This window comes from Manacus candei, unplaced genomic scaffold, assembly GCF_025592945.1.
Source record: "Manacus candei isolate 608988 ecotype Guabito, Panama unplaced genomic scaffold, ASM2559294v1 h1tg000028l, whole genome shotgun sequence".
NCBI lineage: Eukaryota > Metazoa > Chordata > Aves > Passeriformes > Pipridae > Manacus > Manacus candei.
This window is the reverse complement of record NW_026138076.1, coordinates 22,296,324-22,323,952: the sequence shown is the minus strand read 5'-3', so window position 1 is coordinate 22,323,952 and position 27,629 is coordinate 22,296,324. Positions and strand designations below refer to the sequence as shown.

Here is a 27,629-nt window from a genome sequence, read left to right as displayed (position 1 = left end):
AACATCAGAAAATGGGAAGATAAAACTGACAAGCTGACGTAGGGGTCTGCACAGACAAAACATACAGGAATAAGAGTATAGTAAGATGATAAATGAGCAATAATGGGTTGTCAAACTATTATTCATTAATCTGCTGGATTATACTAAATTATTCTATTGATATTTTTGTACATTATATGAACATAAAAATTTTCCTTTTTCCTTTTTTTTTTTATTTCTTGTTCATTACTGAAAGGAGGCTAAATTTCTCATAGCTCAGGAGCATGTCTCCTTCAATCTCATATAGGTAACTCATCCCAGAGTTCACCTAGGCAGTGAAACTGGTGCATGTGCACAACAAACCCAAACCATCAAGGAGTACCATTTCTATTACACATTCACTGTGCAACAGGTCTGTAACACTGTGGTTAGTCATACTGCCAAATATGCAGAAATTCACTGAATGAGTATCAAAACCTGTTTTGATAAACTTCATGGGGAAAACTGATAAATATAAAACCTAGTTCAACAAAGCATTGTACCAGCCAAACTTACTAAAAGGTAGAGTAACACTCATGCAGCCTCCATTTTGGCTGCATATTACTTGTGTTTGCCCTTATTCTTCAAAACTCAATCACATTTTGCAACAGTACTGTTGTTCCTCAAAATCTAGTTTTAATTTGTAATACTCTTTTACCTCTCTGATTAAATCCAAGGATTGTCAACAGTGAGTCTGACTGGAACAAAAAAAAAAAAGTTCCCTTTGTAGTTAGGAAATAATTTAGCATTTTTGATATACTGTATGTATGGACTTTTACAGCTTGAAAAAGTTGCAATTTAAATTAATTCATAGTTGGTTTTACTTATTCACCTGATTTTGTCATAGATATATTAAACTCACAGAGACAGACAGGGCTATTGATGTATTGGAAATAAACCAGTTTAAAAAAAAGCAAAGCTATTTTCATTGGCATCTACAAATAAAGTTATTTTTAAAACATAAACGATTATTTGTGCTATTGCCTGAAGTAAGAAAATCAAAGAGATTTAAATTGTGAGGTTTTCTAGTCTGCTAATTCACACATATAAATAGATCATTTTAAAGATGAAAATTTAATATAAAACAGAAATATCCATGATGAAATATCTGTACTAGTACATCACTGAAAAACAAATAGTCAGTAATACCGCTAAAAGAAGTTTTACTAACTACTGTAATGTTGTCTCACAGTATTTAGTCTAGCATGACAAAAATTCTGTTTTATGTCAGAATTATATTTCCCATTCTGTCTTTTAAAAAACCGAAACTCAATTCCACAAAATAGTCTGGTAGCCAAAAAGCTAGATATACCTTGTTCTTCTGCTATTAAGAAAGTTGGTAATGTTCCTATTTTGATTTGATTTTTTTCCTATTAATGTTCATAAACATCCTCAGTATAGGCTCTTTCTTACCTTTTCTTTCTCCCTTCCTTAAATTACTCTAATGTGAGTTCCACAAAGTGGTACCAACAGGATAATACATAATCTATTCCTTCTCCATTCAAGTCATTATAAAGCATCTCTTACCAGGACTTATTTCAGGTTTCAGACATGACTCTGTTAACATTAAGTCAGGCTGAGTGAAAACGTGAACAACTGTGGTGGAGAAAAGTAACATATGAAAATGGAGAAGAATTATTTGAAGAGAGACAAAATGAATATATAAAACTACAAGAAAAATGCCAAAGGAGCAAATCCTAAAGAAATAAAAACATCCTCTAAAAGGTAAAATAGCAATAACCAGTATTTACGTGATGGTGACATCAAGAGAATTGTGGTTCAGCTTTTAGGGCTTTACTTAAACTTTGACTTCTTCCTTCTGAATCATGCAGAATTTGGAAAGTTCTCTGAATATTTCAAAAATTATTTCAAGCTGCTCAGAAAAACTGAAAAATAAGACATGTAAGGCCTCAGCTTTTGCTCTGCTCAGTTGCTCCTAGAGGGTCTACATTTTCATACAACTGGGGCCTTTGCTGGTGCCTCAGCTGGGCACCCCTGGTATTTTGCAAACTGGTAACACAACATTTATTGTGATTTAGATTACTAACTTCAAAGTCATGACTGCAAAACAACAAATTCACCACTCAGCCTCAGAGCTGAACGTTTCCAAATACTTTGCTTTAGAAGACCAACCATAAATTCAGCCTAGAAATCCCCAAGTTGAAATGCACTAAGAGTGACAAAAAGGCTGTGGTTACATGGGGAAGATAAAAGTAAACTATTGGGAGATGACATAAATGGAAACATATTTTCTGCCCCACTGTGGGGTAGAAAAAGCATTTCATAATTTGCTTGGGAAAGCATCTGCTTTTTTTTTTTTTTTAAAGATTTTTTTTTTTTTTAAATTTAAAACTCCTGAGAGCAGACAGTGTTACTTTTTCCAGTGACACTTTTCCCTCTCTGTTTCATAGTTACCTCAAATTTTATTTTTATTACAATCTTTATAGGTTCAGGCATATATAAATTACTCTATCTTTTCATATCCGAATTATTTTGGTAAGAGAGTAAATGTGGTATCTAATTGGACTAGTATCCAGTCTGCTGATCAAATAAAGAACTTCCTTTTAGACAGCAGCTGGAAAAGAACAGCTAAAAGGAATTTAACAGGAAAGTGATCAGAGGCAAAATTTACAACTCTATTGCCAAGAATAGTTTTGCTACATGCCAGAAAAATTAGCTGTCCTACCTGTATGCTAGCTTAGAGGATTGTAGCTCTCCACACACATTTCTCAACCTTCCTTTTAAGCACAATGTGAACCAAGAGCTCTGTGGCAGTAGTCTTTCAAAATTAAACAGGTTCCTAAAATTTGTTTAGAATCTGCTGCCTCATGCATTCTCCCCTTTCCATCATTATCAGGGGGTAAATGAAACTAACTGAGCAATGATTACAGAAATAAATTCCTGTCATAGTCCTTTTTACTAAGTTAACTTTAAGCTAAGTGACCATTTTCCAGTGTCTTTTCATCCAAAAGCCTCTTCGTGTCTTTGATCATATTTTTAACAGCTATAAAGTGTTTCTGGTATGTGTCCTCTCTCAAGGTGGCCTTATATAATACCATTATTAAATAAACTGTGAGACCTCACTCAAAATGATTTCTTAACATTTACAGACTATTCTCTTTACCATTCTTTACAAATTTTCAAGTTTTGTTTGTTTTTATAAGTACTGCATTTGCATAAGTTTTCCAAGTCCTTCATAATGACACTTTGTGTTTGCTTCTCATTTGAACATATAGACATAATTGATTCTAACAGAAATTACCTTGTTCTACAATTTGAAGATAGGAGAGGTGAATTAGAGCATGACAAAAATATTGTAGTGTAGGTAAAAAACCTCCAGCATTTCTACTTTGAAGTAAATGGTTATATGATGTCATATAACTTCTAGATGTCCGTACACCTCTAGAATATGAAAGAAATTCAGTTTTCCAGAAACATTAAATCTGTAAGGAAAAGGGCTAAAGTCATGCTAGAAGTGTTGCTATTGTTGGTTCTCTCTGAAGGAATTTCATGGATAAGAAATGTAGAGAGTACAGAGGTCTCCAGCTCTAGCTATAATAATGAATAAGGGAACAGCAAGCCCTCACATCCTAATTCCTAACATGCAAGTTTGTTTTATGATATCTAAGATCATCCAGATCATCTTGGCTGTAACTTCATACCCTTTAGAGATCCTAGTAGAATGCCCCAAAGGTGAAAAATCAGTCACTGATATCCTCAGGATATCACTTTCCTGTAGTCATATGTTTATCACTCTACTACCCAGCTTAAACCTCCTGAAATAATCTTTTCTCTTATTTGCCTCTTCCTTGCACCAATGAGTTTGGGGTTGAAGAGGAGATGATGTCTGGGACTATCTCTAAAAAAAAAAAGCCCAGTAGAAAAAGCTTAGAACATAACTAGGGTTGAATCTCAGGATCAAAATTAGCTTTCATAAGTATGCAAATCTTGGTACAATAAACATTAACTGGAAATGAATGGGCAAGTGGTGAAGACAAAGGCAAGGGGAACGAGTTCTTCAAGAAGTCCAAGCATTTTTTTTTTTAGGTGCCCAGATCTTCAGCTGATCATGAAATGAAGTAATCTCTGAATTACAATAAAGGCAATTATTTTAAATTTTCACACACATGGAGCTCTCTGGTAAGAAAAAGCCCACCTAGGTATATTCCTCTGTGACACATCTTTTCCAGAGGCATTATTTCTAAGGTTCAAAAAGCTGTATTTTACAACACTTGTTATTTTAGGCTCTGAATTAAAATAATCTACAGCTAAGGGAAAAGGATAAAAATTGGAAAACAGAACAGAAAAATTATGTCCTCATGCACTTTCATGATTGAAAACATCAAGAATTAAATAACTTTAAATTACAGTGAAAATTAAGTGTTGATTACTACATATGCCCCAAGATGATAATTTTGGATGGCTTGATCCATAGGTGCTATGAACCAGTTCAGTGGTCTGTTAATCGCTCTACTCCTTTAGTTAGCGGAGAAAATTGAGACTTCTTTTTCTGTGTGGTTTTTTTAGTTTGCTTAGGGGTGGTTTTTGTTTATTATGTTTGTCTGCTTTTTATTACTTTGTGGAACAGTCTAGGAGTTGCAAGTCTGTGTCTATTAGAAAAGTGTTACAAAGTAGATATTCATCTATTGCTATTGTACCTGCATCTTCAGGTAACAGTCAATCTACAAAATTATGATATATCCTGAATTCTGTGCACTTCTGCAATCCCATAAAAACCAACACTCTACTACTATAAAATGCTTATATAAATTTTACCTCCAAAGTTTACCTGCCTGTGGATGTTCAAATATATCATTGAAGGTCTGTATTTGACAAAAGTCTCCTTCAAAGGAATTGAACCAGAACATGCTGGAGTCACAGCTATTGTGACTGCAGATCTCCTCAGGTACAATCTCTTCTTTGCCTCACCTAGAAGTTTTGTCTACACAGAATTAGAGTATTTGTCTGAGAATTCTGGACATAGAATGTACAGTACCATGCATCTTGTGGATAATCTGCCCATGTACAATAAAGCCAAAGCATCCCCAAAACCACTGGATAAATATTGCCTGAATTAAGGAAGTGGATGCCGCAGATTTAGGAAGCTTTAAATCCAGCCTTAACTATAGTGTTATTTTAAGAATTTATTATTATTATTGTTACTACTACTACAGAAATGCAGAAAGTGCATAAGAGTTTTAGGAAAAGTATTTGTATGGTGTAAGTGTTCCAATATGTAGCATTTGACATAATATAGAAAAAAAAAGATGCATTTTTTAGGCAAAAAGGATCTCATATAGAATATATAGTAGCCTGTGGAAAAAGTCATACCTCTAAGTAAAGTATTACTGTTCTCTTCTAGCAGACTACAGCATTTATAAAGCATTTTATAAAACCAAAACCCCTTATATTATTGACCATGTAACAAAGACAAACATTTAGTGACTCCTGACATGCCTTCACTATCCTACGTACACTATTTCATTTCCAAAAGCAGTAATCCATTTTACTGTAAAGTAGCAATATGTGCAAATATTTCACTTCATGATGACAAACATCTCCAGCTACTACAATTAATGTATTTTTCAACATTGTAAACCTTAAGTGTATTGTTCTATACAAATGGAAATTAGTACAACCCTTTCTGTTCCCTAAACACTACTCCTACTCATTTTCACACACTTTACAGTTTTCCCACCACTGGTATGTAAGAAATACAACAGATATATTCTGAACCTCTAAACACAACTTATGAACCAAAACCTTCAAATAACATGAAACACATAAGAACTGATGCTAAGTAGTAATCAAATCACCTATTTATAATCAGATTTAAATTTTAAAACCTGTAAAAGAACCCTCCACATACAAGCATCCTGAAGTTCTATTGTATTTATATTATATAATATATTATATTGTATTACCCAGTGTTAAGAGTATTTCAGTAACACTGAAACACAAAAAAAACCCTGTAAACACACAACTCAACAACAAATTCCTGATTACAAATGTTTGCATCAGCTAATTTGAAATAGATAATTTATTCTAATAAAGTACACTGAAAACTGATACTGGTAGCAAGTTTTTTAAGCACTATACAAACAAACTACAAGCTTGACAGGTATTTTTAAGAAGGGGCATTGAACTCTTCTGGAATTGACTTTGCCTAATTTTTCTACTGAAGGAATATTTAAAGATTTTATTCTTATAATTTTGTATTATTTCCATGTTTATAGTAGTACATAATGCTTCTTATTGCTATGGACTATAATCACAACTTTACAGTTAAGGACAGAGAAATCATTTATAATAAGCACTGCCTGCATCATTCTTAATTTTTTAACAAAAAGGCAATCTTTTTAAGTATATTCACAGGAATACTGTAAGGGAAAAGACCATTTTAAAACAAAAACACAACGAAAGCTAACATAACATTTTTTATTAACAGAACAGCACATTAACATCCCCCAGGATTGCATAAAAATTGTACACTTTAAGAGCAATGCTTTCCTAGATAAAACATCACATCCTTTCCTATGATCTAGTTTATGACAAAAGTGTCCTAACTCACTGCTTTTTAGTGGGTGGTACAACTGAGAGCACCTTCAGCCACTGTCAGCAAGACAAAAACAAATATTTCAGCAGGTATCCGTTTTCCTTAAAAACCCCTAAATCCTAATTTAGAATCTCACTGTAGAAAGTAGGACACCCATGATCACAGAAAATTCATCATGCCAACTGATTATCCAGTGCAGGAAACTGAGAATTTGAACAAGCACTGGAACAGGTAGAACATGAGTAGGCACAGGACTTACTAAATTAATTGAAGTCCATATGAATTAGTCCAGCATAGGACTCCATATTTGCCTTAAAAAAAGGCATATCATGAATTTTGAATTGGAAAAGTATTGTGGAAAACACGTGTTTTGCTAATAAATAAGATAGAGAAGCTCTGTTTAAGTCTCCTTTATTTAAAGTTTGCTTTGACCTACTACAAAACATATATTACATACTAAGAAAAAAATCTCCAAACATGAAAATATTCATATTTTATATTTCTACAGACAAACGTTGAGTGGGGCAGGTTTTTTTTCTTAATTTCTTAAGGACAGCAATTTTTGAGTCTAAGTTACAACCTTAATAAATTTTAAGGCTGATATGGACAACACTGGTACTGCAACATACAATGCAATTTACATATGTATCTTCCACTAGTGTTAGCAAAAGTTCTGTATAGAGAGAATTAATTCCATTAGAGGACCCTATTTTTCCTCTAGCTGTGTATCCATAACTCCCCACTAAAATGAACAGACCTTCACAACATATGCAAAACGTATGATGCATAGTGTTAGTCACCTTTTTCCTTTTCCGATGAAATGAAACAGAGAGTAAAAAAGAACCTTTGTTTTCTTACTTTATTAAATTGCATAGCATATAAAAATCTCCAAAATATTCAAACTTGCACCTCTCTTAAGTCCATAAGAGTCCTAATTATTTTCTCAGCAAGTTCAATTAAGCTACAGCTAAGCAAATTTCCTTTTCAGTACTTTGTAGAGTGTAAGTATGATCACAATGCATAGTTACACAATAATTGGACTAATCAAAGCTATATAATGTCAGCATTGTGAACGAAGTAGTGTTGCTCATTAGCCTTTTACAAAAGGATTACTATAAATTCAGCCTACGTGCAGCAACACTTCCTGTGCAAACAAACAAAGATAATGCAACAAGCTTGAAACACTGCCAAGTTGGCAGACTGGCAGCACAAATTATGCAAAGAACCAGAAAGCCTTCAGTAGATTCAATAGAGCTTGGAGGATAAGAATGATTAAGTGCTTCTGTGTACAACTACAAATCACAGTAATGAATCAGACTAAAATTTCCAATAAGGGACTTAACTGCACCAGCTGGCCTTCTTCAGCAGCATTATAATGTGAAATGATGACATCCTAAATAGTGGTGTTTGCAACTTTCACAAAATCTGCTCAAAGCAAGTCCTTTTTTTTTGCTTCAGTTTTTTGAAAGGCTGTTTGTTTTTTTTAATCATGATAAAGCATTGCAGCACCTAAAGATACAGAAAAGTTACAAAGCTATACTGTTCCTTCTTCTTCTTTTCCTTTCTTTCTAACCAAATGAATCTTCCATGTCAGTTCTGACTCTCTTTCAAAACTGCTCACACTATTTAATATAACTACAGATTTGTAATTACAGCTTTTTTTCCCCTTCTTTTAATCAAAAACTTACTGGTAACAAATTGAAAAACCTCTTTCTTTTATTGTACCTCATAGTCCAAAGTATGATATTTTGAAAATCTGGAATACATGTATCCATACAATATGAACAAAAAGAATACATAGGCATGTGTACATATTTATTCATATGTATGTATGTGTACGTATGTATGCACGTGTCCATATGTGCATTTTTATTCAAACAGGTCTCTCATATTTTTGGACTTTGTCACTTGTTATGCTTGGGAGTATAATCTTAGCCATGCAGTACCCACATCCATGGAAACAGAACAGGTTTTGGCTTGCTTTTCAGTAGAATCAGTGTTACTCTGAGCTTCTGTCACATCATCCAGGCTAATCCACCTAATGCTTCAGAGCCCAACACTCATCACTTCCAAGCTGAGATGGAAAGTTTTCCTCAAGTTATAATACTAAGATGAACCCATCTATGGAAGAATTTCTGTTAATCTACCTCATATAATAATGCATTTAGAATGGTTTTCCACATTTTTCAGAGAAACTGCAAGAGGGTAGGAGTCCGAGGCAAAATAATGGTCTAGTCGACCAATTATTTGAACTAAATCAGCACTTTAAAATGTCACTTAACTCAAAACCCTAAAGGAAGCTGTAACAAGATCAAGTGCTAGCACAAAATCTATCAAGCTATCCAACTCCTCTACCTTAATAAATTAAATAAGCTGATGTAACATCTTTACCACTATCAGCTTCTGTGAGTCTATAATAAAGTGACGCTCCTTAATACACTTTAATAGTGAAACTGTGGTAATTTGAAGACTGAGCCCACAGGCAAAAATACTAGAAAATTTTTATTAATCAGTAAATTCAGGTCCTATTACACACAGGCTTGGGGCAGGGGACCATTGTCACTAAATTTAACTTCATTTCACAGAACTCTTAAGATTAAGTCACTAATTCTTAGAGAGTGAACTCTTTATCATTAGGCCCTCTATACTGCTCACCTTCTACCCAGCTGTGCAACTTATAGATGTCCATTCTGCACACTTCTCTGGAACCCGTGTTGTGGAGCTCTAATAGAAGAGCCACTATATTTTTTTGTTTCTTACTTTTAACTTAAATAAATGCTTTCTTATTATTACTCTCTACTCATGACTAGTGAATTCTCATTTTCCAGGTGATCATCATCTGTAACTGAAATGTTTTTACCATGATTAAGTTTTCTCTCCTACCTTAACCTTAATAAAATAGGGTGGGGCATTTTAGAATTGCTAGTATCATCAGAATCTGTTAATATTTACTGGGAATCAGTTACTCATAAAGAACATCCAAAAAGATGTGCACTTCTACACAAGGAAATTATATTCTTCTTATGAACACCTTCCCTACATTATTAAAATGACATAGGTATAAGCTGCTATCATAAAGAAGGAAAAAACCAGTACAAAAACAAGATAGAGAAAGGACTATAAATGACTGTAAGGCATAAAAGGTATAATCTGCAAAGAGAAAGAAAGTAAATCATAAATGAAGAGATGTTCTACAAAAGCAATGATCCCCTATTTCTAATTCCCTACAGATTTCCTATACTTAATACATGAAATAAAAACTGGATATAAAATGCCTAAATTGTGTTACAATTGCTTCCTACTCTGAAACCTAAGAATAAATGATTGGAGAAGGTAAAAAATCCAATGGGAAGAAAAAGGAAGTTCAGCATCCTTACACAAGTAAGAGCTGTCAAGTCTTTAAACATTCCTACTCCATCTTAACATGCTGTGGATATAACATGGCAGACACAAATACAATCTATTTCTGCTGTAGCAGGAAACTGTATTGTTGATTGGCACATTTTACCTAAAGTCGTAAGAGCACAGCAGGACCTTCACAATGAGGGTAGGGGGCATTATCTCTGGTGGGGAATTCCTAAAAGAGACAGATCTACATGTGCCTAGAAAAAGTCCACACACCTTTAATGCATTGAATAATTTAATGCCTCTAAGGATTGACTGATTTCAGGTATCAAATCAATTTTATGCAGTACTTTTTTTGTACTTACAGAAGAAGAGACTGTTTTCTCAGATTCCACTAGGTTCAGTAAGTACAATATTAGTCACTGGGTTCTAATATATCAAACGTGCTTGGCTTTCCCTGGAGCACGATCTTTGGCTCAAAACTGTTTCACAACTACTTCATTTTCAGAACTTAATTAGAACTTCACCTATACACTGCTTTGTTTCCTACAGTAGCCTACGATTCACAGAATATTAGTCTTATTGAAAATTACAGTATGTGTCAATTAATATTATAATAGTCTGTTTCAAATCTAAGAGAAGGTTAACACACTATTCATCAGGACCTGAAAATCTGTGATACCTTGCTGCTGAATTAACTTTTCCACTTTTCTAAGCCTGCTTAGCTACCATCTTCCATGGCCCTAATGAGCTCCTACATGTTGTGGTGTCAGCACATATCCCTTCTTTCCTTGCTCAAAAGGAAAGAACTCAACAAGAGTTCTCAACATGTACTTCTCAATAAGAAGTACATGAAGATTAAAGGATTTATCTTTACCACCTGTTGCTCTGCATATACAAAAAGTAGACAATTTCTCTTAGTATCATGAATATTCTGCCTGTGACCATAACATTCACATCAACATATCCCAGTATTAGTTTTCCAATATTCTACAAGTTGTATCAGTATTTGAATGAGGTATACTCCAAAGCATTTCACTGTTTCATGTACAGAGTCTTTACAGGTTTTTTCCCCCCCTAAAGCCTATCACTTAACCAATAAACTGGAAAGCACAAAGGGATAGAAGAACACCATTTAGCCAAAGGAAAAGTTGATGACAAACTCCCAAATTTAAAAGAAGCAAAGAAAAATTCTATTTTACACCATAGTTTGAATTACCTGTTTATGATACAGTCTAGTGCAGGCAGCTACTCCTTTCCCACAGCAATCCACATGGAAGTACTTGGATAAATAACATTTATATATACATCCTGCATGTTTTCCCCTCCTCAAGTACATCCTCTTTCTTTCATAGGATGAAAGAAGAGTGCTAAGAGGGTAGCACACAGAATACAGTTTTCACCACAGTTAGAGCCAGCAGAGATGCTATCTGCTACCAACAAAAATCTTCCGCCTTTAAGCATGCCCCCCATAATTTCTAAAGCTCTGGTACTCCAAACTACTCTCATGACCAATGATCTACAACACTTATTTCACCTTTTTGTCAAATACTATTCAGTCTTTCCAGGACAGTACATAAAGGAAACTCTTGTCTGGGAATGCTATGGCACTGCAGAATTGTGCTAGAAGAGAACTTGCCATCTTGGCAGTCTACCAGAAAAGGAAATGAGCCTTGAGATTAAACTGAGGGAAGACCATGATCTCAGCTGTCATGGAAACTGAGGAAACAGCAAAACCATAGGCTTGTCTGCCACATAACTCCATGAAAAGGGCAGTGATATGTAGTAGCTAGTTTTGAAACCATTCAAAGGCAAGTACACTGCATCAAGATCACAGTGCTGAGATCCTCAAGCTAATAAAAAGGTTAATAGTTCTGAAAGCACAAGTAGAATCATCACTAAAGTGTGCTGTTCACATTAATTAATCCTACTGGGACCTTGTCATATCATGTCACTAACAGCCTTGCAGATGGCTGGGACATCCACCCATGCTTCACTATGTGGTACTGCCCTCAGCAATCCATATAGGGCTACAATAGTTTGGAGATTGTACTGCACAGATAAGAACACCTGGGAGCATGGACTGAACAACAATGTCTACGCCTACCTGTTTTCTTCTGCAAGTCGATTTCTTACAAACAACAAAAGAAATTACTAAATCGATTTCTCCACTTGATACATTTATCAGAGTTCACTCGTTAGCAACCTCTGTATTTATGCAATTACCTAAAAAAGGTAACAGAATTTATATACAGAAGTTTATGAACCAGGTAACAGGACTGCTTGGGAATGCTGCTACTAATAATAGATAATTTTACTATAAATCTCAGCATTTCAACTTGATGACAGCCCAGAAAAATCTATTCAGTTGTAACTGTACTTCATGCTTCTTTCTCCAGAGTAGTTCAAAGGTGCCCATAAACTTTTTATTTATCTTGGAGGTATGCAAAGTCTACTCTTCCCTGTCTGCCTCTTGAGGATCGTCTTTGACACTGTATCAATTCACAGGCTTAAAAATACTTTTTCTGCACAAGAGTCTTGGGAATAATCTCTGGAACATCTATGGATCTATACAGCAAATATGTCCAAACTGAAATCTACGGGCAAGTTCTTTTCTATGAAGAGTTCCCAGTAATCCATCAAAAAGGTCTCAACTGTTTTTCCAGAAAACACCTCCAGCTGTCTTTTCTTACTTATTTACATTATCCAATCTTTGAAGAACACCACGTGTGCACACACACTAACTAAGCAAAAAGGAAAAATTACTGGGATTATATTTTGCAAATATTTATTCCCAATAGATTGTGCACAACTGATATGTTAGAAATGGATACAGGCAGATAATATAACTGGACAGTTGATAATATAACCATTCTTATCAAATTTTTATCAAGACTTATAAAGAGTGGAGTAGTCCTTTGGGAACTCTGAAAAACAGATGGCTCTGTTGAAAATCAATATACAAATTATAGATACCAGCAAAGGAATAACATGTTGGGCTAAAGAAATTAATAGCAGTAAACAGATCCAGCAGACATGACTGCTTGTGTACATGCTATTCATACTCTTATCCCACCATATACAGTAAGGTCAGAGACTGCATGAAGAAAACCTTTTTAGAAAGAAAGAACAAAGCAAATTATTTCTCCTTGTATGTCATAATCTAGGGGAACAGGAAGATCTAAGCTTGGGAAATCCCTGTCTTGGCTTCATCTAGCTTACAAGACTAGACTTACGGTGTTTTTTACAATCACCAAGTTGGTGCCATTCCAAAGTTTCACATTATCTACTGTATTATATTCAGACAAGTTTTACCTCTTAAAATACTACCTTTCTAAAAGAGTACCAAGAACTGTGGGAGGAATAATACAGGGATGAAGACTGATGTCAAAAAGTTTCTTAATGCAACCACAGTGCATACCTTCATCTAAGCTAAAAAAGTTTTCAGTCCTCATCTATTGCATGTATACTTAACTTGGAGATGTCATTTTTTTCCACTGTTTTCAATGACTCTTAGAAATTTCAAATTATTGTGTTTTCTTGGACAGTTAACACTGACATATTCCTGACACTTCATGTGCAGTTGAAATTAGACTACCTAGTTTTGTCCGATAGTTCTTGCAACTTATATAGTATTTTATCAAACTAAAATGCCTAGTTCTACACTGAGATTGTTTAATATAAACAGTGTAACTCTGCAAATACTGTCAAGTTTTTTGTTATTAACTTCAGCTGCAGATTAAGAACAGTTTAAACCTTTCCTTTGATTATGTACTATCTTGCTTGTTTGAAAAGCTCCAGATGGATGTATTTAACATAACTAGACACTCAGAACAACATTTCTTACATCATTGATGAAACTGTACTTGAAATAATCCTCTTCCAACAGACAAGGAAGTCTTTTATTTCCCTTACATCTTTTCAGCCCCTACTGAGCACTGTAGTAGACAGTTAAACCAAGTTATCGAAATTTAGCCATTCTACTATGGCTCATTTGGCACAAGGAAGTGCAAAAAAACCCAATAATCTCAAGCCAAAGTGCAACTTGACTCCATCTTCTCAGCACACAAAAATCATGACACAACTAAATGTACGGTTCAGGACCTATATATTCATATTTCTGCCCCAGATAAAGCTACAAAAGTATATTAATTTATCATGTATTTTCTCCTTATATTTAACCAGGCCAGTATGCAAATTAAATTGGAATGTACAGCAGAAGAGAAAAAAGGGGGGAAAAACCCCAGCCTCAAACAACTTGCACTGTATGAGGCTGCTACCTACACTTTAAGAGGCAGTTTCGAGTTCTCTAGCTTTGTATAAGAAGTGATGATGTCAAAGTAATGTACAGCAGCAGGACATTATCATAATCACTTTATTTTGCTACTGGCACAGTGGGTATTTCCGTAAATGTATTTGTACCAGAAGCTTGCAATATTTAAATATGTACCCCTTCTAGTTTACCAGCCTATTGAAAAAACCAAATATTAAACATTATAATCAAACTATGCATAGATAATTACTCCTAAAATCCACCTCTACTCTTCTTATATGTGTTTAAGTAACTAAACTAATTATAATGGATTTATGGTTTAAAAGTCAGTCATGAACACTATAAAAAATGTCTACAGGATTAACTTTTGAAGTATTTACCTGTGCGTAAGCCTTCGGTGACTAACGCAAACAGCAGTTTGTTGATCCTGTGCAACACAGACTTTATGGCGACTACATTTCATCTTCAAACATGGATCTTTAGCCGGATCTAAAGCTAAAAATAGTTTTAGAAATTTGTTAACAATTATCTAGAAACATGCAATTAAAACAAGAAACACCACACAAAAAACCTACCAAGGTTGTGGAGGGGGTTGGCCTGCTGCTTGTACAGCATGTTGTACCGCAAGCAGCTGACTGTCACCAGGAAAAAAATGCAGCTGTTGTATTGGTAAGAAACTACTCACTGCTATATTCTTTTAACAATTGCCACTCTCTGACTGTAATCCCCAAACACTGCTATTTCCAACTTGAAAGCATTTTCCCTTAACTGTTTACTAAGATACAACTGGGTTCTTCCTACTCAGCATTAAGTGGTGAACAATGGCACTGAATTTACTGAGAAATTATTACTCAGATGAGATTTCAGTAAAAGTAAAATATGCAGGCAAGTGATTGGTATGACTCTGTCTTTATATATAAATTGTACTTGCTTCTAGGCCTCTATTTCTGCTTTGTGAGTTTTAGGGGGGTTCTTTTTGTAGCTGGTCCTTTAGGAATCCTCCATACTCATTTTTTCAAGTACAATTCCAGCTAAAAATAGTGATTTCTGGCTGTACTAAAAGAGTGTAATAATTTTGTTTGTTGCTTATTACTAAATTTGCATTCTTCTTGAGTAGCCATGCCTACATGACTGTAATATAGAAAAACATCTGCCAATTTAAGCTCTCACTAGAAACGATCAACTTCTGCCTTCTCCCATCTCCACGGTGTCTTTCAGGTAGATCTAAATATTCCAACACTAATTTTTTTATCCCTATCAGAATCCTTTTTTTATCAAGGAAGAAAGCCATAAACAATTAGAATTCTGTTTCCCTGTGTTCTTCACTTTAGCATGTTACTGCCCAGTATTCAGTTATATTTCAGAAATTTCTCATTTTTTACATCTGCTTATAAAATATCACAGAATCACAGAACATTCTGAGTTGGAAGGGACCCACAAGGATCATTGACTCTTATCCCTGCACCCTAAGAATCACACCATGTGCCTGAGAGCATTTATTTCCATATACATTTTCTGAACAAAAATGTTGTTTCTTCTATTCTTCATTATCAAAAGTAAGCTTCTAATCACATCTTTATTTGACCTGCCAGAGGATACTAACATAAGACCGCTAACTGGGCAAGTACCCAGAAAACAAGAACCAAGCTGATCATTAGCTGCAGTTTTGATGCATGAGGTTGCAGTGCTAAGTATGATTAAATATAGTCTGAGCAGTGACTTCTTCAGTTTTATTTCCCTCTTAATAACATATTCAGCTGAGCAAAACAAATACACAAGATTATCAACAGAACAGAAAAGTGATGGAATAATTAATACGGTAATAATTCAATGCAGACAGAAAAGTAGCATTTTGTTAATTACAGCATAAGACATATGAAAAGATGTATTCTTCTTTTTACTTTACAGCAAGTCAGCCATAAAAACACAACAAGTAATCCAATTACAACAACTCTATACAAATAGGAAGCAAGCACAGCAAAAAAAAATACTGAACTAGGATAACAGAGTTGGAGTCAAAATTAATGAGAGCATATTCAGTATCCTCCTCCAATTTACTTTAGATTCCACGTCAAATACTTCCCCTGCTTAAAGTCAGGCAGAACGTGATGCCAGCCCTTAGTAAAACTGAAGAGATAATCACTTAAGGTACTTGTCCAAGTACCTCTCCCCCAAATGTTCCCTGGTTGGAGACACTAGGGTAGCAATACTGGAATATGGCCTATCTTCAGGTAACTGCTTTGCAAAAGTGAATAGGTCGATGAAATAAAAAAAAACATAAGCAAGAGAAATCTGGAATCATATAAGGATGCTGAGTTCAATATCAAGCAGAAAACAGGTTTCAGGAAAAAGGGTGAATGGGGGAGATCATGAAACCATTCCCATTGAAAAGGTTATTTCTTTTCCCAAGACTCTGAAGGTGTGTTTTGACAATTACATCAAAATTTAGCAAGCCATACAACATGGTTTTGGTAATATGTTACATTTTGGCAAAATGTTACAGGCAGAACCCAACTTTGCAAGCAAGCGATGGTACTTTCATACTTTGCCTTTAGGACAATATGAAGGTCAAATGGAAACCAGGACACACAATCAGTTCTTACAGAACCAATGTAATCTTTTAGTATTTGCTGACTCAATGGTTATCATGTCCTGCATGTAACTCTTGATCACCTCAGGTGAGGTATATAATCATTATATAGCAAGAATGGCTATGGGACTGTGTCTAGGGCTACTATCTAAGAAGGGTGAGTAAGCCACCAGAGCCACAGGTGCCCAAATCACAAGACCATCTTTATATTCAAAGGCATGTTCAACACTCATGGTCTTACCATTGACACTAACTCACATTATCACTCTCTGACATGATGGACTTGCTCTCTCTCAGCCACAAACTCCCTAGAGAAGCCCTTTTCCTCATCTTATCTGTGTCATGTGGCCTCCCTTTTTCCAATATTTTTGTTGTGAAACCATCTTATAACAGCAAGGGCGAGACCAAATAAACCACTGATACAAAAATGCAGATTTTTGGAAGGCAAAAAAGTTAATTAACTGAAGGGTCAATGGCTTCCTGGACTAACACTTAGCAACACAGAGGATAAAAACACAGAAAGAAATGTTGATAGAAGATGTAAAAAGCACTTCTTTCTTTTTTTTTTTTGAGTATCACATGCTGTAGTCAACCCCATGCTATAAAGTACATAGGATGTACATTTCACTAATCTACTTTGCATGATCTTCTGTTTTTATTTTTAACCTGTTTTTTAAAAATGGCAAACTTATGGATCGCATTAGCTATTTTCCCAGTTTTGAAAGGACTAAAATAATTAGATATTTACAAAAGCAGGGAAATTACTTGCCCTTTTTTTAAAGCCAGTTTTACTTGATTCTTGGAACTGACCAATGGACAATTTTCATGGGAAATAAAGATTAAACCACAAGAAAGACATTTTTCAAAACCATAGTCTGAAGTTCTTCATGCTGGGGAAGAACTGGATTCCCCTTACAATGCAGGGACATAGCTGACTATATGTCTGATCTTAAACTATGATGAAAATGAATAAATTTATTCCAGAAAAAGTACCATTGATTTCCTCTAAGCATGTAACTCAGTTATATCAGGAAATACATGGCATTAATTCTTTACTTCTTTACTACATCTCCTAGCTATCCTTGACAAGATGTGGCTGCTTTATGTCAGCTCACTTACAGTACGCAGACTTGCACTGACGACACCGCATATTTCTTTCCATTTCTGCTAAAATAAGCATCTTTGAAACAGTACAATGTTCACACCAAAAACATAACAAGTGACAAATCCCACTGTGGGATTGATGTATTTCCAGAGCTATTGTCTTTAGCACAAAATAGGCATCAATCCAATTTTTTATCGAATTCACATTTACTAAAATATTGTCATAATTATGAAAGTTAGGGCCTTTTTTTCCCCATAATTGAAGTGAAAACATTGACTGTACAGCTCAATTACACTGCTATTGAAAATTGGTGAAGGTTTCTACTATGGTGAGGAGACTCCAGACATGAGCAATACAGTTATGTAAGGCTTGTCAGAAATCATGTCTTTATTAAGGTTTGCCAGAAATCATCTCTTTATTACTGTATCAGCTGAATTCCTAGAATGTCATACAAACAGCTTCTTAAGATGTAGGTCTGATCTTAGCTTTAACAACTTGATAATGTTCAGCTTTACATAGCTTTTAATATTCAGGACACTAAGCTTGCAATAGGTTATTTGCCTATATGCCATGTGTCCATATATCTGGCAACAATAATAAGAAATATCATGTTAATTAAATTCCAACAAATAGAAAAATACCACTGTTACAAAATGCACTTCCAAAGTATAAAATGCTTTTAAACATCTATTATTTCTCTAAGAACTTATATTGCAAATGCCAAATAAGATGCTCTGCTGAAAAATTATAGAACGTAATTAGGGACTTTTATAGATGAATATGGATTTGTTCTTCTCACATGCTAAGGAAGCAATTAATATTCAAAAAATTGATTCAATTATTACTAATAGATTTATTCATTTATAATTCAAATTTGGAAAAGCAATTAAGAAAAGCTTCTCATCATCTCTTCTGTAAGTTAATTTACAGCTAGTGCTCCCGAAAACAGACATTAGCCAGAACATAATTTTTATTGGGAATACAAAAGGAAATAAAGACTAGTAAGACATAACACAGGAATACTCTTAACAGGAGTTCTGTGGCAGAAGCCACAGTAAATTATCATCATTCCACAATCTTCTAAGTGCACTCTGACATATTCCTAATTTTCCACTCCTAGTAAAATGAAAGGGAGAAAAAAGGTTAAGGACAAAGTTTTCAGACTTAAACTCCATTTCCTTCCTCCAGAGTTTTGATTCATTTCTGATGGGCAAAATAAGAACCAGCTAGATATTGTGTTTGCACTTACTGAAACTTCAGCTATGCTTTGTGTATCCCACGAGTAGTTTAGTTCCTGTAATTTAAAATGCAAGTCTGACTGACTCCTTTGTCTACAAAGTTTTCATTTTTTGACAACAGAGGGAGAAAAATATTTAAATTATCTGAAATATTTTAACTAAAATATTAATAAATAGGTCAAATGCCTATGTTATAACCCTAGGCAGACCCCTTGGAGGGAATGACTCATATTTACCTGCTTTGATAAGCCACACAATTCCTGAAGATACCTAAAGATCATCAATGTCTTTACTTCTCCATTTCGAAAGATGACGATTTCTCACCTTCTAAAGCAGGATTTCTCATTGAGAAGTGTGTTGGGTCTAAAGATATGAGCAGAATCCCAGCACCACAATTTCTAGTAACAGTAGGGAGGACAACAAGGCAGAACACCTAAACACTCAGCTGATGTTGTCAGCTAGCATGGAATCCAGATAAATGTTTAATTACAGTTAACAGTGATAATGGTTATTTTTTGCCTAAATTGTACAGTGATCAGCATTCAAAATTTGCATCTGTACATACAGACTATCCTCAGCCACAGATGGTTTGAATCCACACTGCTGTGGATATGTAACAAGACATCCCTATCTTATTATGTAACATACATACTAAGAATAAACACCTTTTAATTTCAAAAAGAAAATGAATCATTGTGCAGCTAACAATCTGAAATTCATAAATAAAAATCAGAGCATTAACAAGAAAGAGCCTACCTCAGCAATCTGATGGGGATGTTCCGAAAAAGAAGAATCTCATACTTTTGTTTCTTTTCCCAGGGACTGTATCTGCCATTTAAGATTCACTACATAGCATAAAAACCAGAATGGATAGCTACAGTTGGATGTTCACAAAAGGAATCTTCCTGAATACTTGTTCCATGTGGCTACATGAATCTACAACTTCAGTAAGAAGGCTAGACAGTAGGTTTCTCTGTAGGTGGCCAAGGAAGTAATCAGAAGTTTAGATTCAAATCCCTGAACATCCTGGGAACCAGTCTGGTTTCTGACTGGTGAGCAAGTGCTGCAATAATTAAGGTGTCTGTATGTATGGAGCTTGCTTCTACCCAAGAAGCCTGCTCTCATGAGTGCTCAGAAATCTCCATACCGATGAATCAGGGACAATTGTGTATAGTTTCTTATCAGGTTTCTGTTCAGATGCACCATTTTTCCTAGTGGTTTATATTACTAAGCTCTTGGTACATCAGCACTGAGTGTCCAGCTACCCTGCAATGGTTGCAGTTATGTGAACAAAAGTTCTGATAAGCCAAGAAACGTCTAACACCGACTTCTAACCACCTGACACATAAAATACTGTACTTTTGCTCACTGCTGCAATTAAGTTTTTTAAACTTAAAGGACATAAAAATGCATTTATACTGATTCATAACATGGTACCTGCTATTCTGGGTACTGATAATGTAAGTAAAAATAAATGCTCAAAAAACAAAACTAAATCTACTGGTCTTTATTCTTCCTCTGGAACAAACCCACTAAAGTTGATCTCTTTTTTTCACAAAGTAATTCACTCATTCTTTCTCCACTCCCTTTAAAACAATCATCTTCACTGAGCCACACTTTTCTAGCCACTTGTGAAGTGACTAAATGATAAGAAATTCTCCCCCTCACAAATATCTGTGATCCCTGCTTCAAAAACATTCCCATTATTTTGTGTTTTCTCTTTTGGGTATTCTTTGAAAGTTTACAAGAATATAGGTTACCCATAGCTCAGAAAGAGATGTAAATGAGAAACTCCACATAGTCTATGTCAAATGCCCTCCTTATCATAATCTGTGAAAATTCAGAAAAGATCCTGTTCATTTAAATTGCCAAAGAACACAGTTATTTTGGGCTCAGATTGGTGAGTCCAAAGTAGTCTTAAGACTACTTGAACATTCACAATAGTAATATATCACTAGCAAACAGTTAAGCACTATATTATCCTTTCCTAAATACACAAACTCATAATTTAGAGACATGCTGGCTGTGTCAGAACCGACTTCTAGATTCTCTAATTGGGCAACAAGGGGAAAGAAACATCTGCAGACCTGTAACAGCAGAAATGCATCCTCCTGAAAATTCTCTCACCTATTACCTCACACACCGAGATGATTATCTTGCAAACAACATGCTATAGGATACAGCACTGGTGACACTGCACCTCGAACATTGTGTTCAGTTGTGGACCCTGTCACTATAGGAAGGACACTGAGGTGCTGGAGTGAGTCCATAGCATGGCAACAAAGTTGATGAGAGTCTTGAAGCACTTATGAGAAGCAGATGAGGGAGCTGGTGGTCTTTAGCATGGAGAAGAGGAGGCTCAGAGGGGACTTTATGACTCCCTTCAACTACCTGAGAGGAGGTTGTAGCAGGGTAAGTGGTTGGTCTTTTCTCCCAGCTAAAAAGTGAGAGGATAAAAAGGAAATGGCTTCAAGTTGCATCGGGGAAGTTTTAGATTGGATATTAGGAAAAAATTCTTCCCTGAAAGGATTGTCAACCATTGGAACAGGTTGCCCAGGGACAGGCTCCCCAGGACAGCCACCATCTCTGGAGGTATTTAAAAGATGTGTAAATGTGGCACTTAGGGACATGGTTTAGTGGTGGGTTTGGCAGTGCGCAGTTAATGGTTGTACTTGACGATTATAGAAGACTTCTCCAATCCTAATGATTGCATGATTCTATTTTTGTCTGTTGGAGAACTTTAATTTCAGTATTTCATTATATATTTTTATGTTAAAAAGGGTATTTTAATCAGAATTTTATTTAACAGTAATCAACTTCAGCTTTTAAATTTTTTTAAGCAATTAAACCAGAATCCAGTAGACAATTCATGTAAGTATCTAATGAATCAGAAATATAAATATATCTGTATTTTGAAGAAGCCTAGAATAATGAAAATTATCAAGAAATGCACTTGTAATAAAACTGAATTATAAAATACATTTTGTAAAGAATACACAAAATTTGAAATCATATATTGCACACAATATATAGAGTACATTAATTTTTTAAGTCAGTTATGCATCTTGACTCAGAGAAACCATCTATGAAAGCTTCTTTGAGCTTACTATACTGAAATTAAAGGCAAACCTAAAATGCTTCAGTTTTGAAGTATTTAAAGATATTTCACTGTTACAAGCTAACAACCACAAATATACCAAACCTGCAAAAGTTCCAAGCAGATTTAAGTAGCCACTAGGGAAAAAAATAAAAGAAAACTCAAACCGTAAGAATATCTTCTATAAAAATACAAATGTAAAGAATGTGAAGACCTATTCCATTAAGAATTGACTTTGTAATGCTTATTCCGGGGTTTCTCTTGGATCATTAGATTCATGTTTATGTGACACACTTCTGGTCTCCAGATGGAGAGAACCCATAGAGAACCCTGTAGTCTGGAAATACAGACGGGACTACAGGTGTTCTGCAGTCATTAGCTTGTAATAAATCTACAATTTCAGTCACTTCTGAGTATTCACCTGTGTCCCAACTCATAGCTACCAACATCTGTAACTGCAGAAAAGAAGTTGCATTAAAAAAAGTTGACATTACAAAGTAAATTTTAAATGGAGTAGGTCTTTACATTCTTTCCATTTATAATTCTACAGAAGATAAACAGGTTTTTAAATATGAGCAATTTAAATAAAAATGGGTCAAAAAGCAACTTTCAACATTTAAAATATCATTCTTCTATTCAGGAAAAACTATGTATAGCCTTTTTTTTTTCTTCTTTACAGTCTCTGTTGTTTGGGGGTTTTTTAAGGGATTTATTAAGCTATTTCGTTTTCCCTCACCACTAAACAGTAATATGTGATTTCAAATTTCATATTCTTAATAACTACCTCCATTAGATTTTTACAAGTCTTCTACTTAATCTCTGTGGCAAACTAGGAAACTTCATCAGGCCATAGTTCTGATGCTGAACCTCTAGCCAGTCACTGTCACCCTGTGCCATATTTCCACTTTTCTGACATAATTATTCGTGTGTCTGAATGGCTACCAGAATCCAGGATTTGGTCATGTTAAAAAAAAAGAAAAAATAAACTTTTTACTTTATCTTATAACAATTCAAGACTTGGTGACTCCGTAGATGTAACAGTAAGGCATAAAGCAAAGGTGTCAGGAGAGCAGGAGCAAGGGCTTAGACTGCTACTGAAGGCAAGTAAAATCTCGTATTATGCGCTGGGTTTGGCCTCAATAAAAATTCTTTCTATAGCCTCTTTTGAAAATAGCTATACAATTTAGAATCCATTTGATGATTCTATAGAAATAAATACTGAAACAATTTGAGAGCCCTAACTAGAGAAGCAGATGTGTACTACCCACTTATTCTGAGTTAGGAGCCAAGTCTGTGAATCGTACAGGACAAGGCTCTTTCATGGAAGGTGTTAACACAGTAGGTAAATCTATAAAAGAGAAATAATAAAAGAATCACTGAAGCACAGCATCAGATAATTAACAAAAAGTACCATTAAAGGGTTCCTCAGACACCTACAAAAAATCTTTTCAGGCAAGGGTTATCTGAAGGGATCATAAAGTAGTGGTAATCTGTTTAACACAAGATTTAGCATATTTCATTAGTGAGCAGGATTCCTAAATACCTCAAACTGGAAACTAGATTAAATATAGTTTATTCTTAATAGGAAATAAGCATGAAATATTTTTAACAGCTTTTCAGTTCTGTTCTTTCTAAAATTCATGGAATCCTCCTACAAAGACATTATTTCTTTATCTCAGTCAACATTTTAAAGTCCTTGTGATACATACTAATTACAAAGTACTGCAATTTACCTTGAAAGAGATGGACATATACTTCTAGTTTAAAAACATCAATAGTTCTGCTACATAAACTAGATCATGAGTGCACATATCAAATGCAGCAAAGTTAAATCTACCCAACTGTTTTCACAGTCTTCAACTAATGGATCTTCATTAAACTCTCTTGTAACCTCCCAGGGCTTGGAAGTGAGTGAATCAAATTATTTTACTGAATATGACTCTAAATGGTTTCAGTTCACAGTACAGAAATGTATTCACAAATTACAGAGACGTGTTTGCATACATTTGAATATCCTTAGTTATCAAAATTATTACAGAACTAGGTAGATGAAACATACAAGGTAAAGATTAAAGTAATACAAGTGAAATTGCTTCAAAATCTATTTCTGTTGTACAATGGTATCTACAGTTTTTCTTCTGTAAACAGGCATCTAATATAACCTGATACTATGAAAGCCAAAAATAATTCTGTGGAATGGTCTACAAGAAATGCTATAAATACATCTACAAACCATTTATACCTTCAGGCTGTTCATCCTCCATGGAAATGTCATTTTGTATTTTTTCAATTACATGAATATACTCCAGTGTTCCTCTACAGTATTGAGCAAAGGAAGACATCTCCTCCACTTTCAAAAATTACACTAGTGCCTTTGTGTATGTAATTCTATTCAATAGCTACACCCTCCAAGCTACCATCTGTAGTCTAAAAATAAAATGCACCAGAAGCATCCCATATATTTACATCTGATGTAGAAGTGGTATATGAAGAAAATGTGTTAGAAAACACTGTGTATATAGGGGGGTTAATTTGAGTAAGTACTGATAAAACATAAATTAAAGCTACCAGAATAGTCAGCTTGGAATAGTCTAAAACACAAAACATCCTACTTGCTTATTTCTAAAACCACTGAAAGAGCAAAACCCTCCTTTCAGCAGTAACTATAACAGAGCATTCAGTTTTATTCCAACAATAATACCCGCTCCACGTAATTATTTATTAAGAAGTTACCTTGGGATATTTATAGAAATATATAAACATTAAAGGGTGTATATACATATATATATGTGTGTATATATATACATACATATATATATGTGTATATATATACACATATATATGTATATATATAGTCAAAACATTTATTTAAATATGTTTTTCTATCATATGGATATAAACAGACAAAAGTTCAATGAGAATAAGTATACCTTGAACAAATGTCAAATGTTGCTTTAAAGGAATGGTGTTGGTAGATGGCAATGCAAATCATAGTATTTTTCCATCTTTTAAAATAGATTTTGCACACCAGGAGTAAATAACATTATACATTTTCATGGTAAGGGCTAACCTCCTAGAATGCTTGGACTTATATTTCCATATAGCCACTCTTATTAATATAAATGGAATTACACACATCTGTCTACGTAAGCAATTCTGACACACTTCCTCATATTAACATAACGCCTTTAAAAATACACTGAAGTATAGAAGAGTGAATTGAAACACTGTTCATAGAATCATACAATGGTTTCGGTTGGAAGGGACCTTAAATACCATTTAGTTCCAATTCCCTTGCCATGGGCAGGGAACCCTCCACTAGACCATGTTACTCACAGCCCTACCCAGCCTACTCTGGGTGGGGAGAATACTTCTGGGGATGGGGAGTTTATAATCTCCCTGGGTAACCTCTTCCAGTGCCTCACACTCCTTACAGTAAAGATTTCTTCCTAATACCTAATATAAATACCCATCCTCCTTCTGCTTAAGGCCATTCCCCCTTGTCTCCTATCACCACATGTCCTTGTAAAAAGTCACTCCTCTCCAGCTTTCTTGTAGGTCCCTTTAGGCACTGGAAGGCTTAAAACTAAGTCGCTACATTTTATTATTACATGCACAACTACCAGTTCCTGGAACCACAGTCTTTTCAAATATTACAACAAAATATTAGCATAATGTTTGGGTTCTGATTAAGGATTAAAAAAATATATAAAAATACATTATCCATTATAGTAAATCTGTGCAAAATCTTAGAAAAAGTTTTAAGAGACAAAGAAATCTTAGAAAAATAATAACTACGTGTAGACCTCAAAGATACACCTACGTGTCATGCAATGGTTCCTCAAAAATACTACCTGCAAATTCTTAAGAGCATTGACTAAAAATTATTTGAAAAAGGTTCCCATTTCAAGCAGAATACGGATAAACAAAGTAATAAACATAAATAATGAGAACCCATTTGTCTGACTACTAGTGATATCAACAAGGAGTTATATGTGTACCAGGTACTTACACTACAGCCTAAACCACCAGATTGAGTATTTTTTAAATTACAACTAAAAATTTGAAAATGCAGATATGACACCTCTATTACGTGTAGTCAGCTGGAGTTTGAAGACTTCATATGTTGTTCATATACTGATTTTAAAACTTTCAGATATATATTTGTCATTTCATTACGTAATGTTGCTACAGTTCAAATTAGCAAAGGAAAAAAAGTATTTCTGTAAAGCACTAGTAATTCCTATAATCCACTGCTTTCATAGTTAACAGAAAAAAATATCCTGTCTAGTAGAACTGGAGCTCAGATCTTTTCATGGCAAAAAGATTCCTTACTTATCCCATACTTTTGCAGCTTTATAGGTAAGTTTCTGAAAAGCCAAATATTGACAAAAAACCAGAAAGAAATAAAACACTGATAAATTAGGGATATTTTTTATTTCTGTCCTCAAAGAACATACCTGCTTGTATCTTCAGCAGTATTATTACAAACTTGAACAAAACAGACATGGGACAATTTCAGTCTCTTACTGTAACCTTATCTCTACATTTTAAAAGTTTATCTTTCACTTATGAGTGTCATGTTTTAATTTGAGAGAGTGTTTTTTATGGTACGCTCTCACTTGAGAGAGTAGCTGCTGCACTAACCAGAATGGCACTAACAAAAGACTGAAAGGTAAACCTTCATAAAGATTTTCTAACACAGACTGCTTGGCTTGCAATGAGCCCCAACAGATCACAGGACTCCACATTCAGTCATTTGTGACGTCCTTATTTATTCTTTTGAATAGTTCACTTTGGTAAAAGAAAAAAATACATATCTAAAACCTGTACGTCTATGTGTATGGTTACTGTATGGGGGAGGGGTTACTTTATGGGGGAAAAAGGTTCCAGAGATACTGGAACGTGGAAAACTAGACACCTTTGCTAGTTAACAAAGTAACTATTTATTATGAAGGGTGGCTAACAGTAAAAACAGGCACTCAAGAGAAGGGGATTATGAAGGAGAAAAGTGAACAAAAAAACCCTAAAAGGAAGGCTCGACACCCTACTCACCCAGGTGTCATCTATAAGAGAGTCTTACCCACTCTAACCAGTAATAAAACCTCTCTGCAGCAGCTGCGTGTTCCGAAGGGCTGGCAGGCTCCCACTTCAGCAGGCGTCCCCGCTAAAAGCAACTTGGTCCTTCGTGAAGAGCCGGCCCCCCAACACAGAAAGCGTGTCTGCTTTTATACAGTTCATTGAGTACACCTGCCCGGGGTGGTGTGGCCAGTACCGCCCCGTCAGGAGTTCTCAATCCCACCCCCTTGGTTATGTAAGGGCACCCCTTCTGCACATGTGTGAGCACTTTGGAAATCCCCTCACACGCACAGTGAGTCCTGGGGGTCTTTCCAATTGAGTCTGGGGG

At 34.9% G+C, this 27,629-nt stretch overlaps 1 protein-coding gene across 3 annotated transcripts in view; it reads right to left on the bottom strand.

The window, feature by feature from the left end:
* Nucleotides 1-27,629, bottom strand: part of SPOCK3 (SPARC (osteonectin), cwcv and kazal like domains proteoglycan 3) — a 179,813-nt gene that overhangs the window by 79,543 nt on the left and 72,641 nt on the right. For 2 of the 3 annotated variants that reach the window (XM_051790187.1, XM_051790188.1), the window contains one exon: nt 14,573-14,687. In XM_051790187.1, the coding sequence (XP_051646147.1) occupies nt 14,573-14,687 (115 nt within the window). Of the gene's footprint in view, nt 1-14,572; nt 14,688-27,305; nt 27,601-27,629 lie in introns of those variants that run through there. The other variant, XM_051790189.1, reaches the window with a different exon arrangement.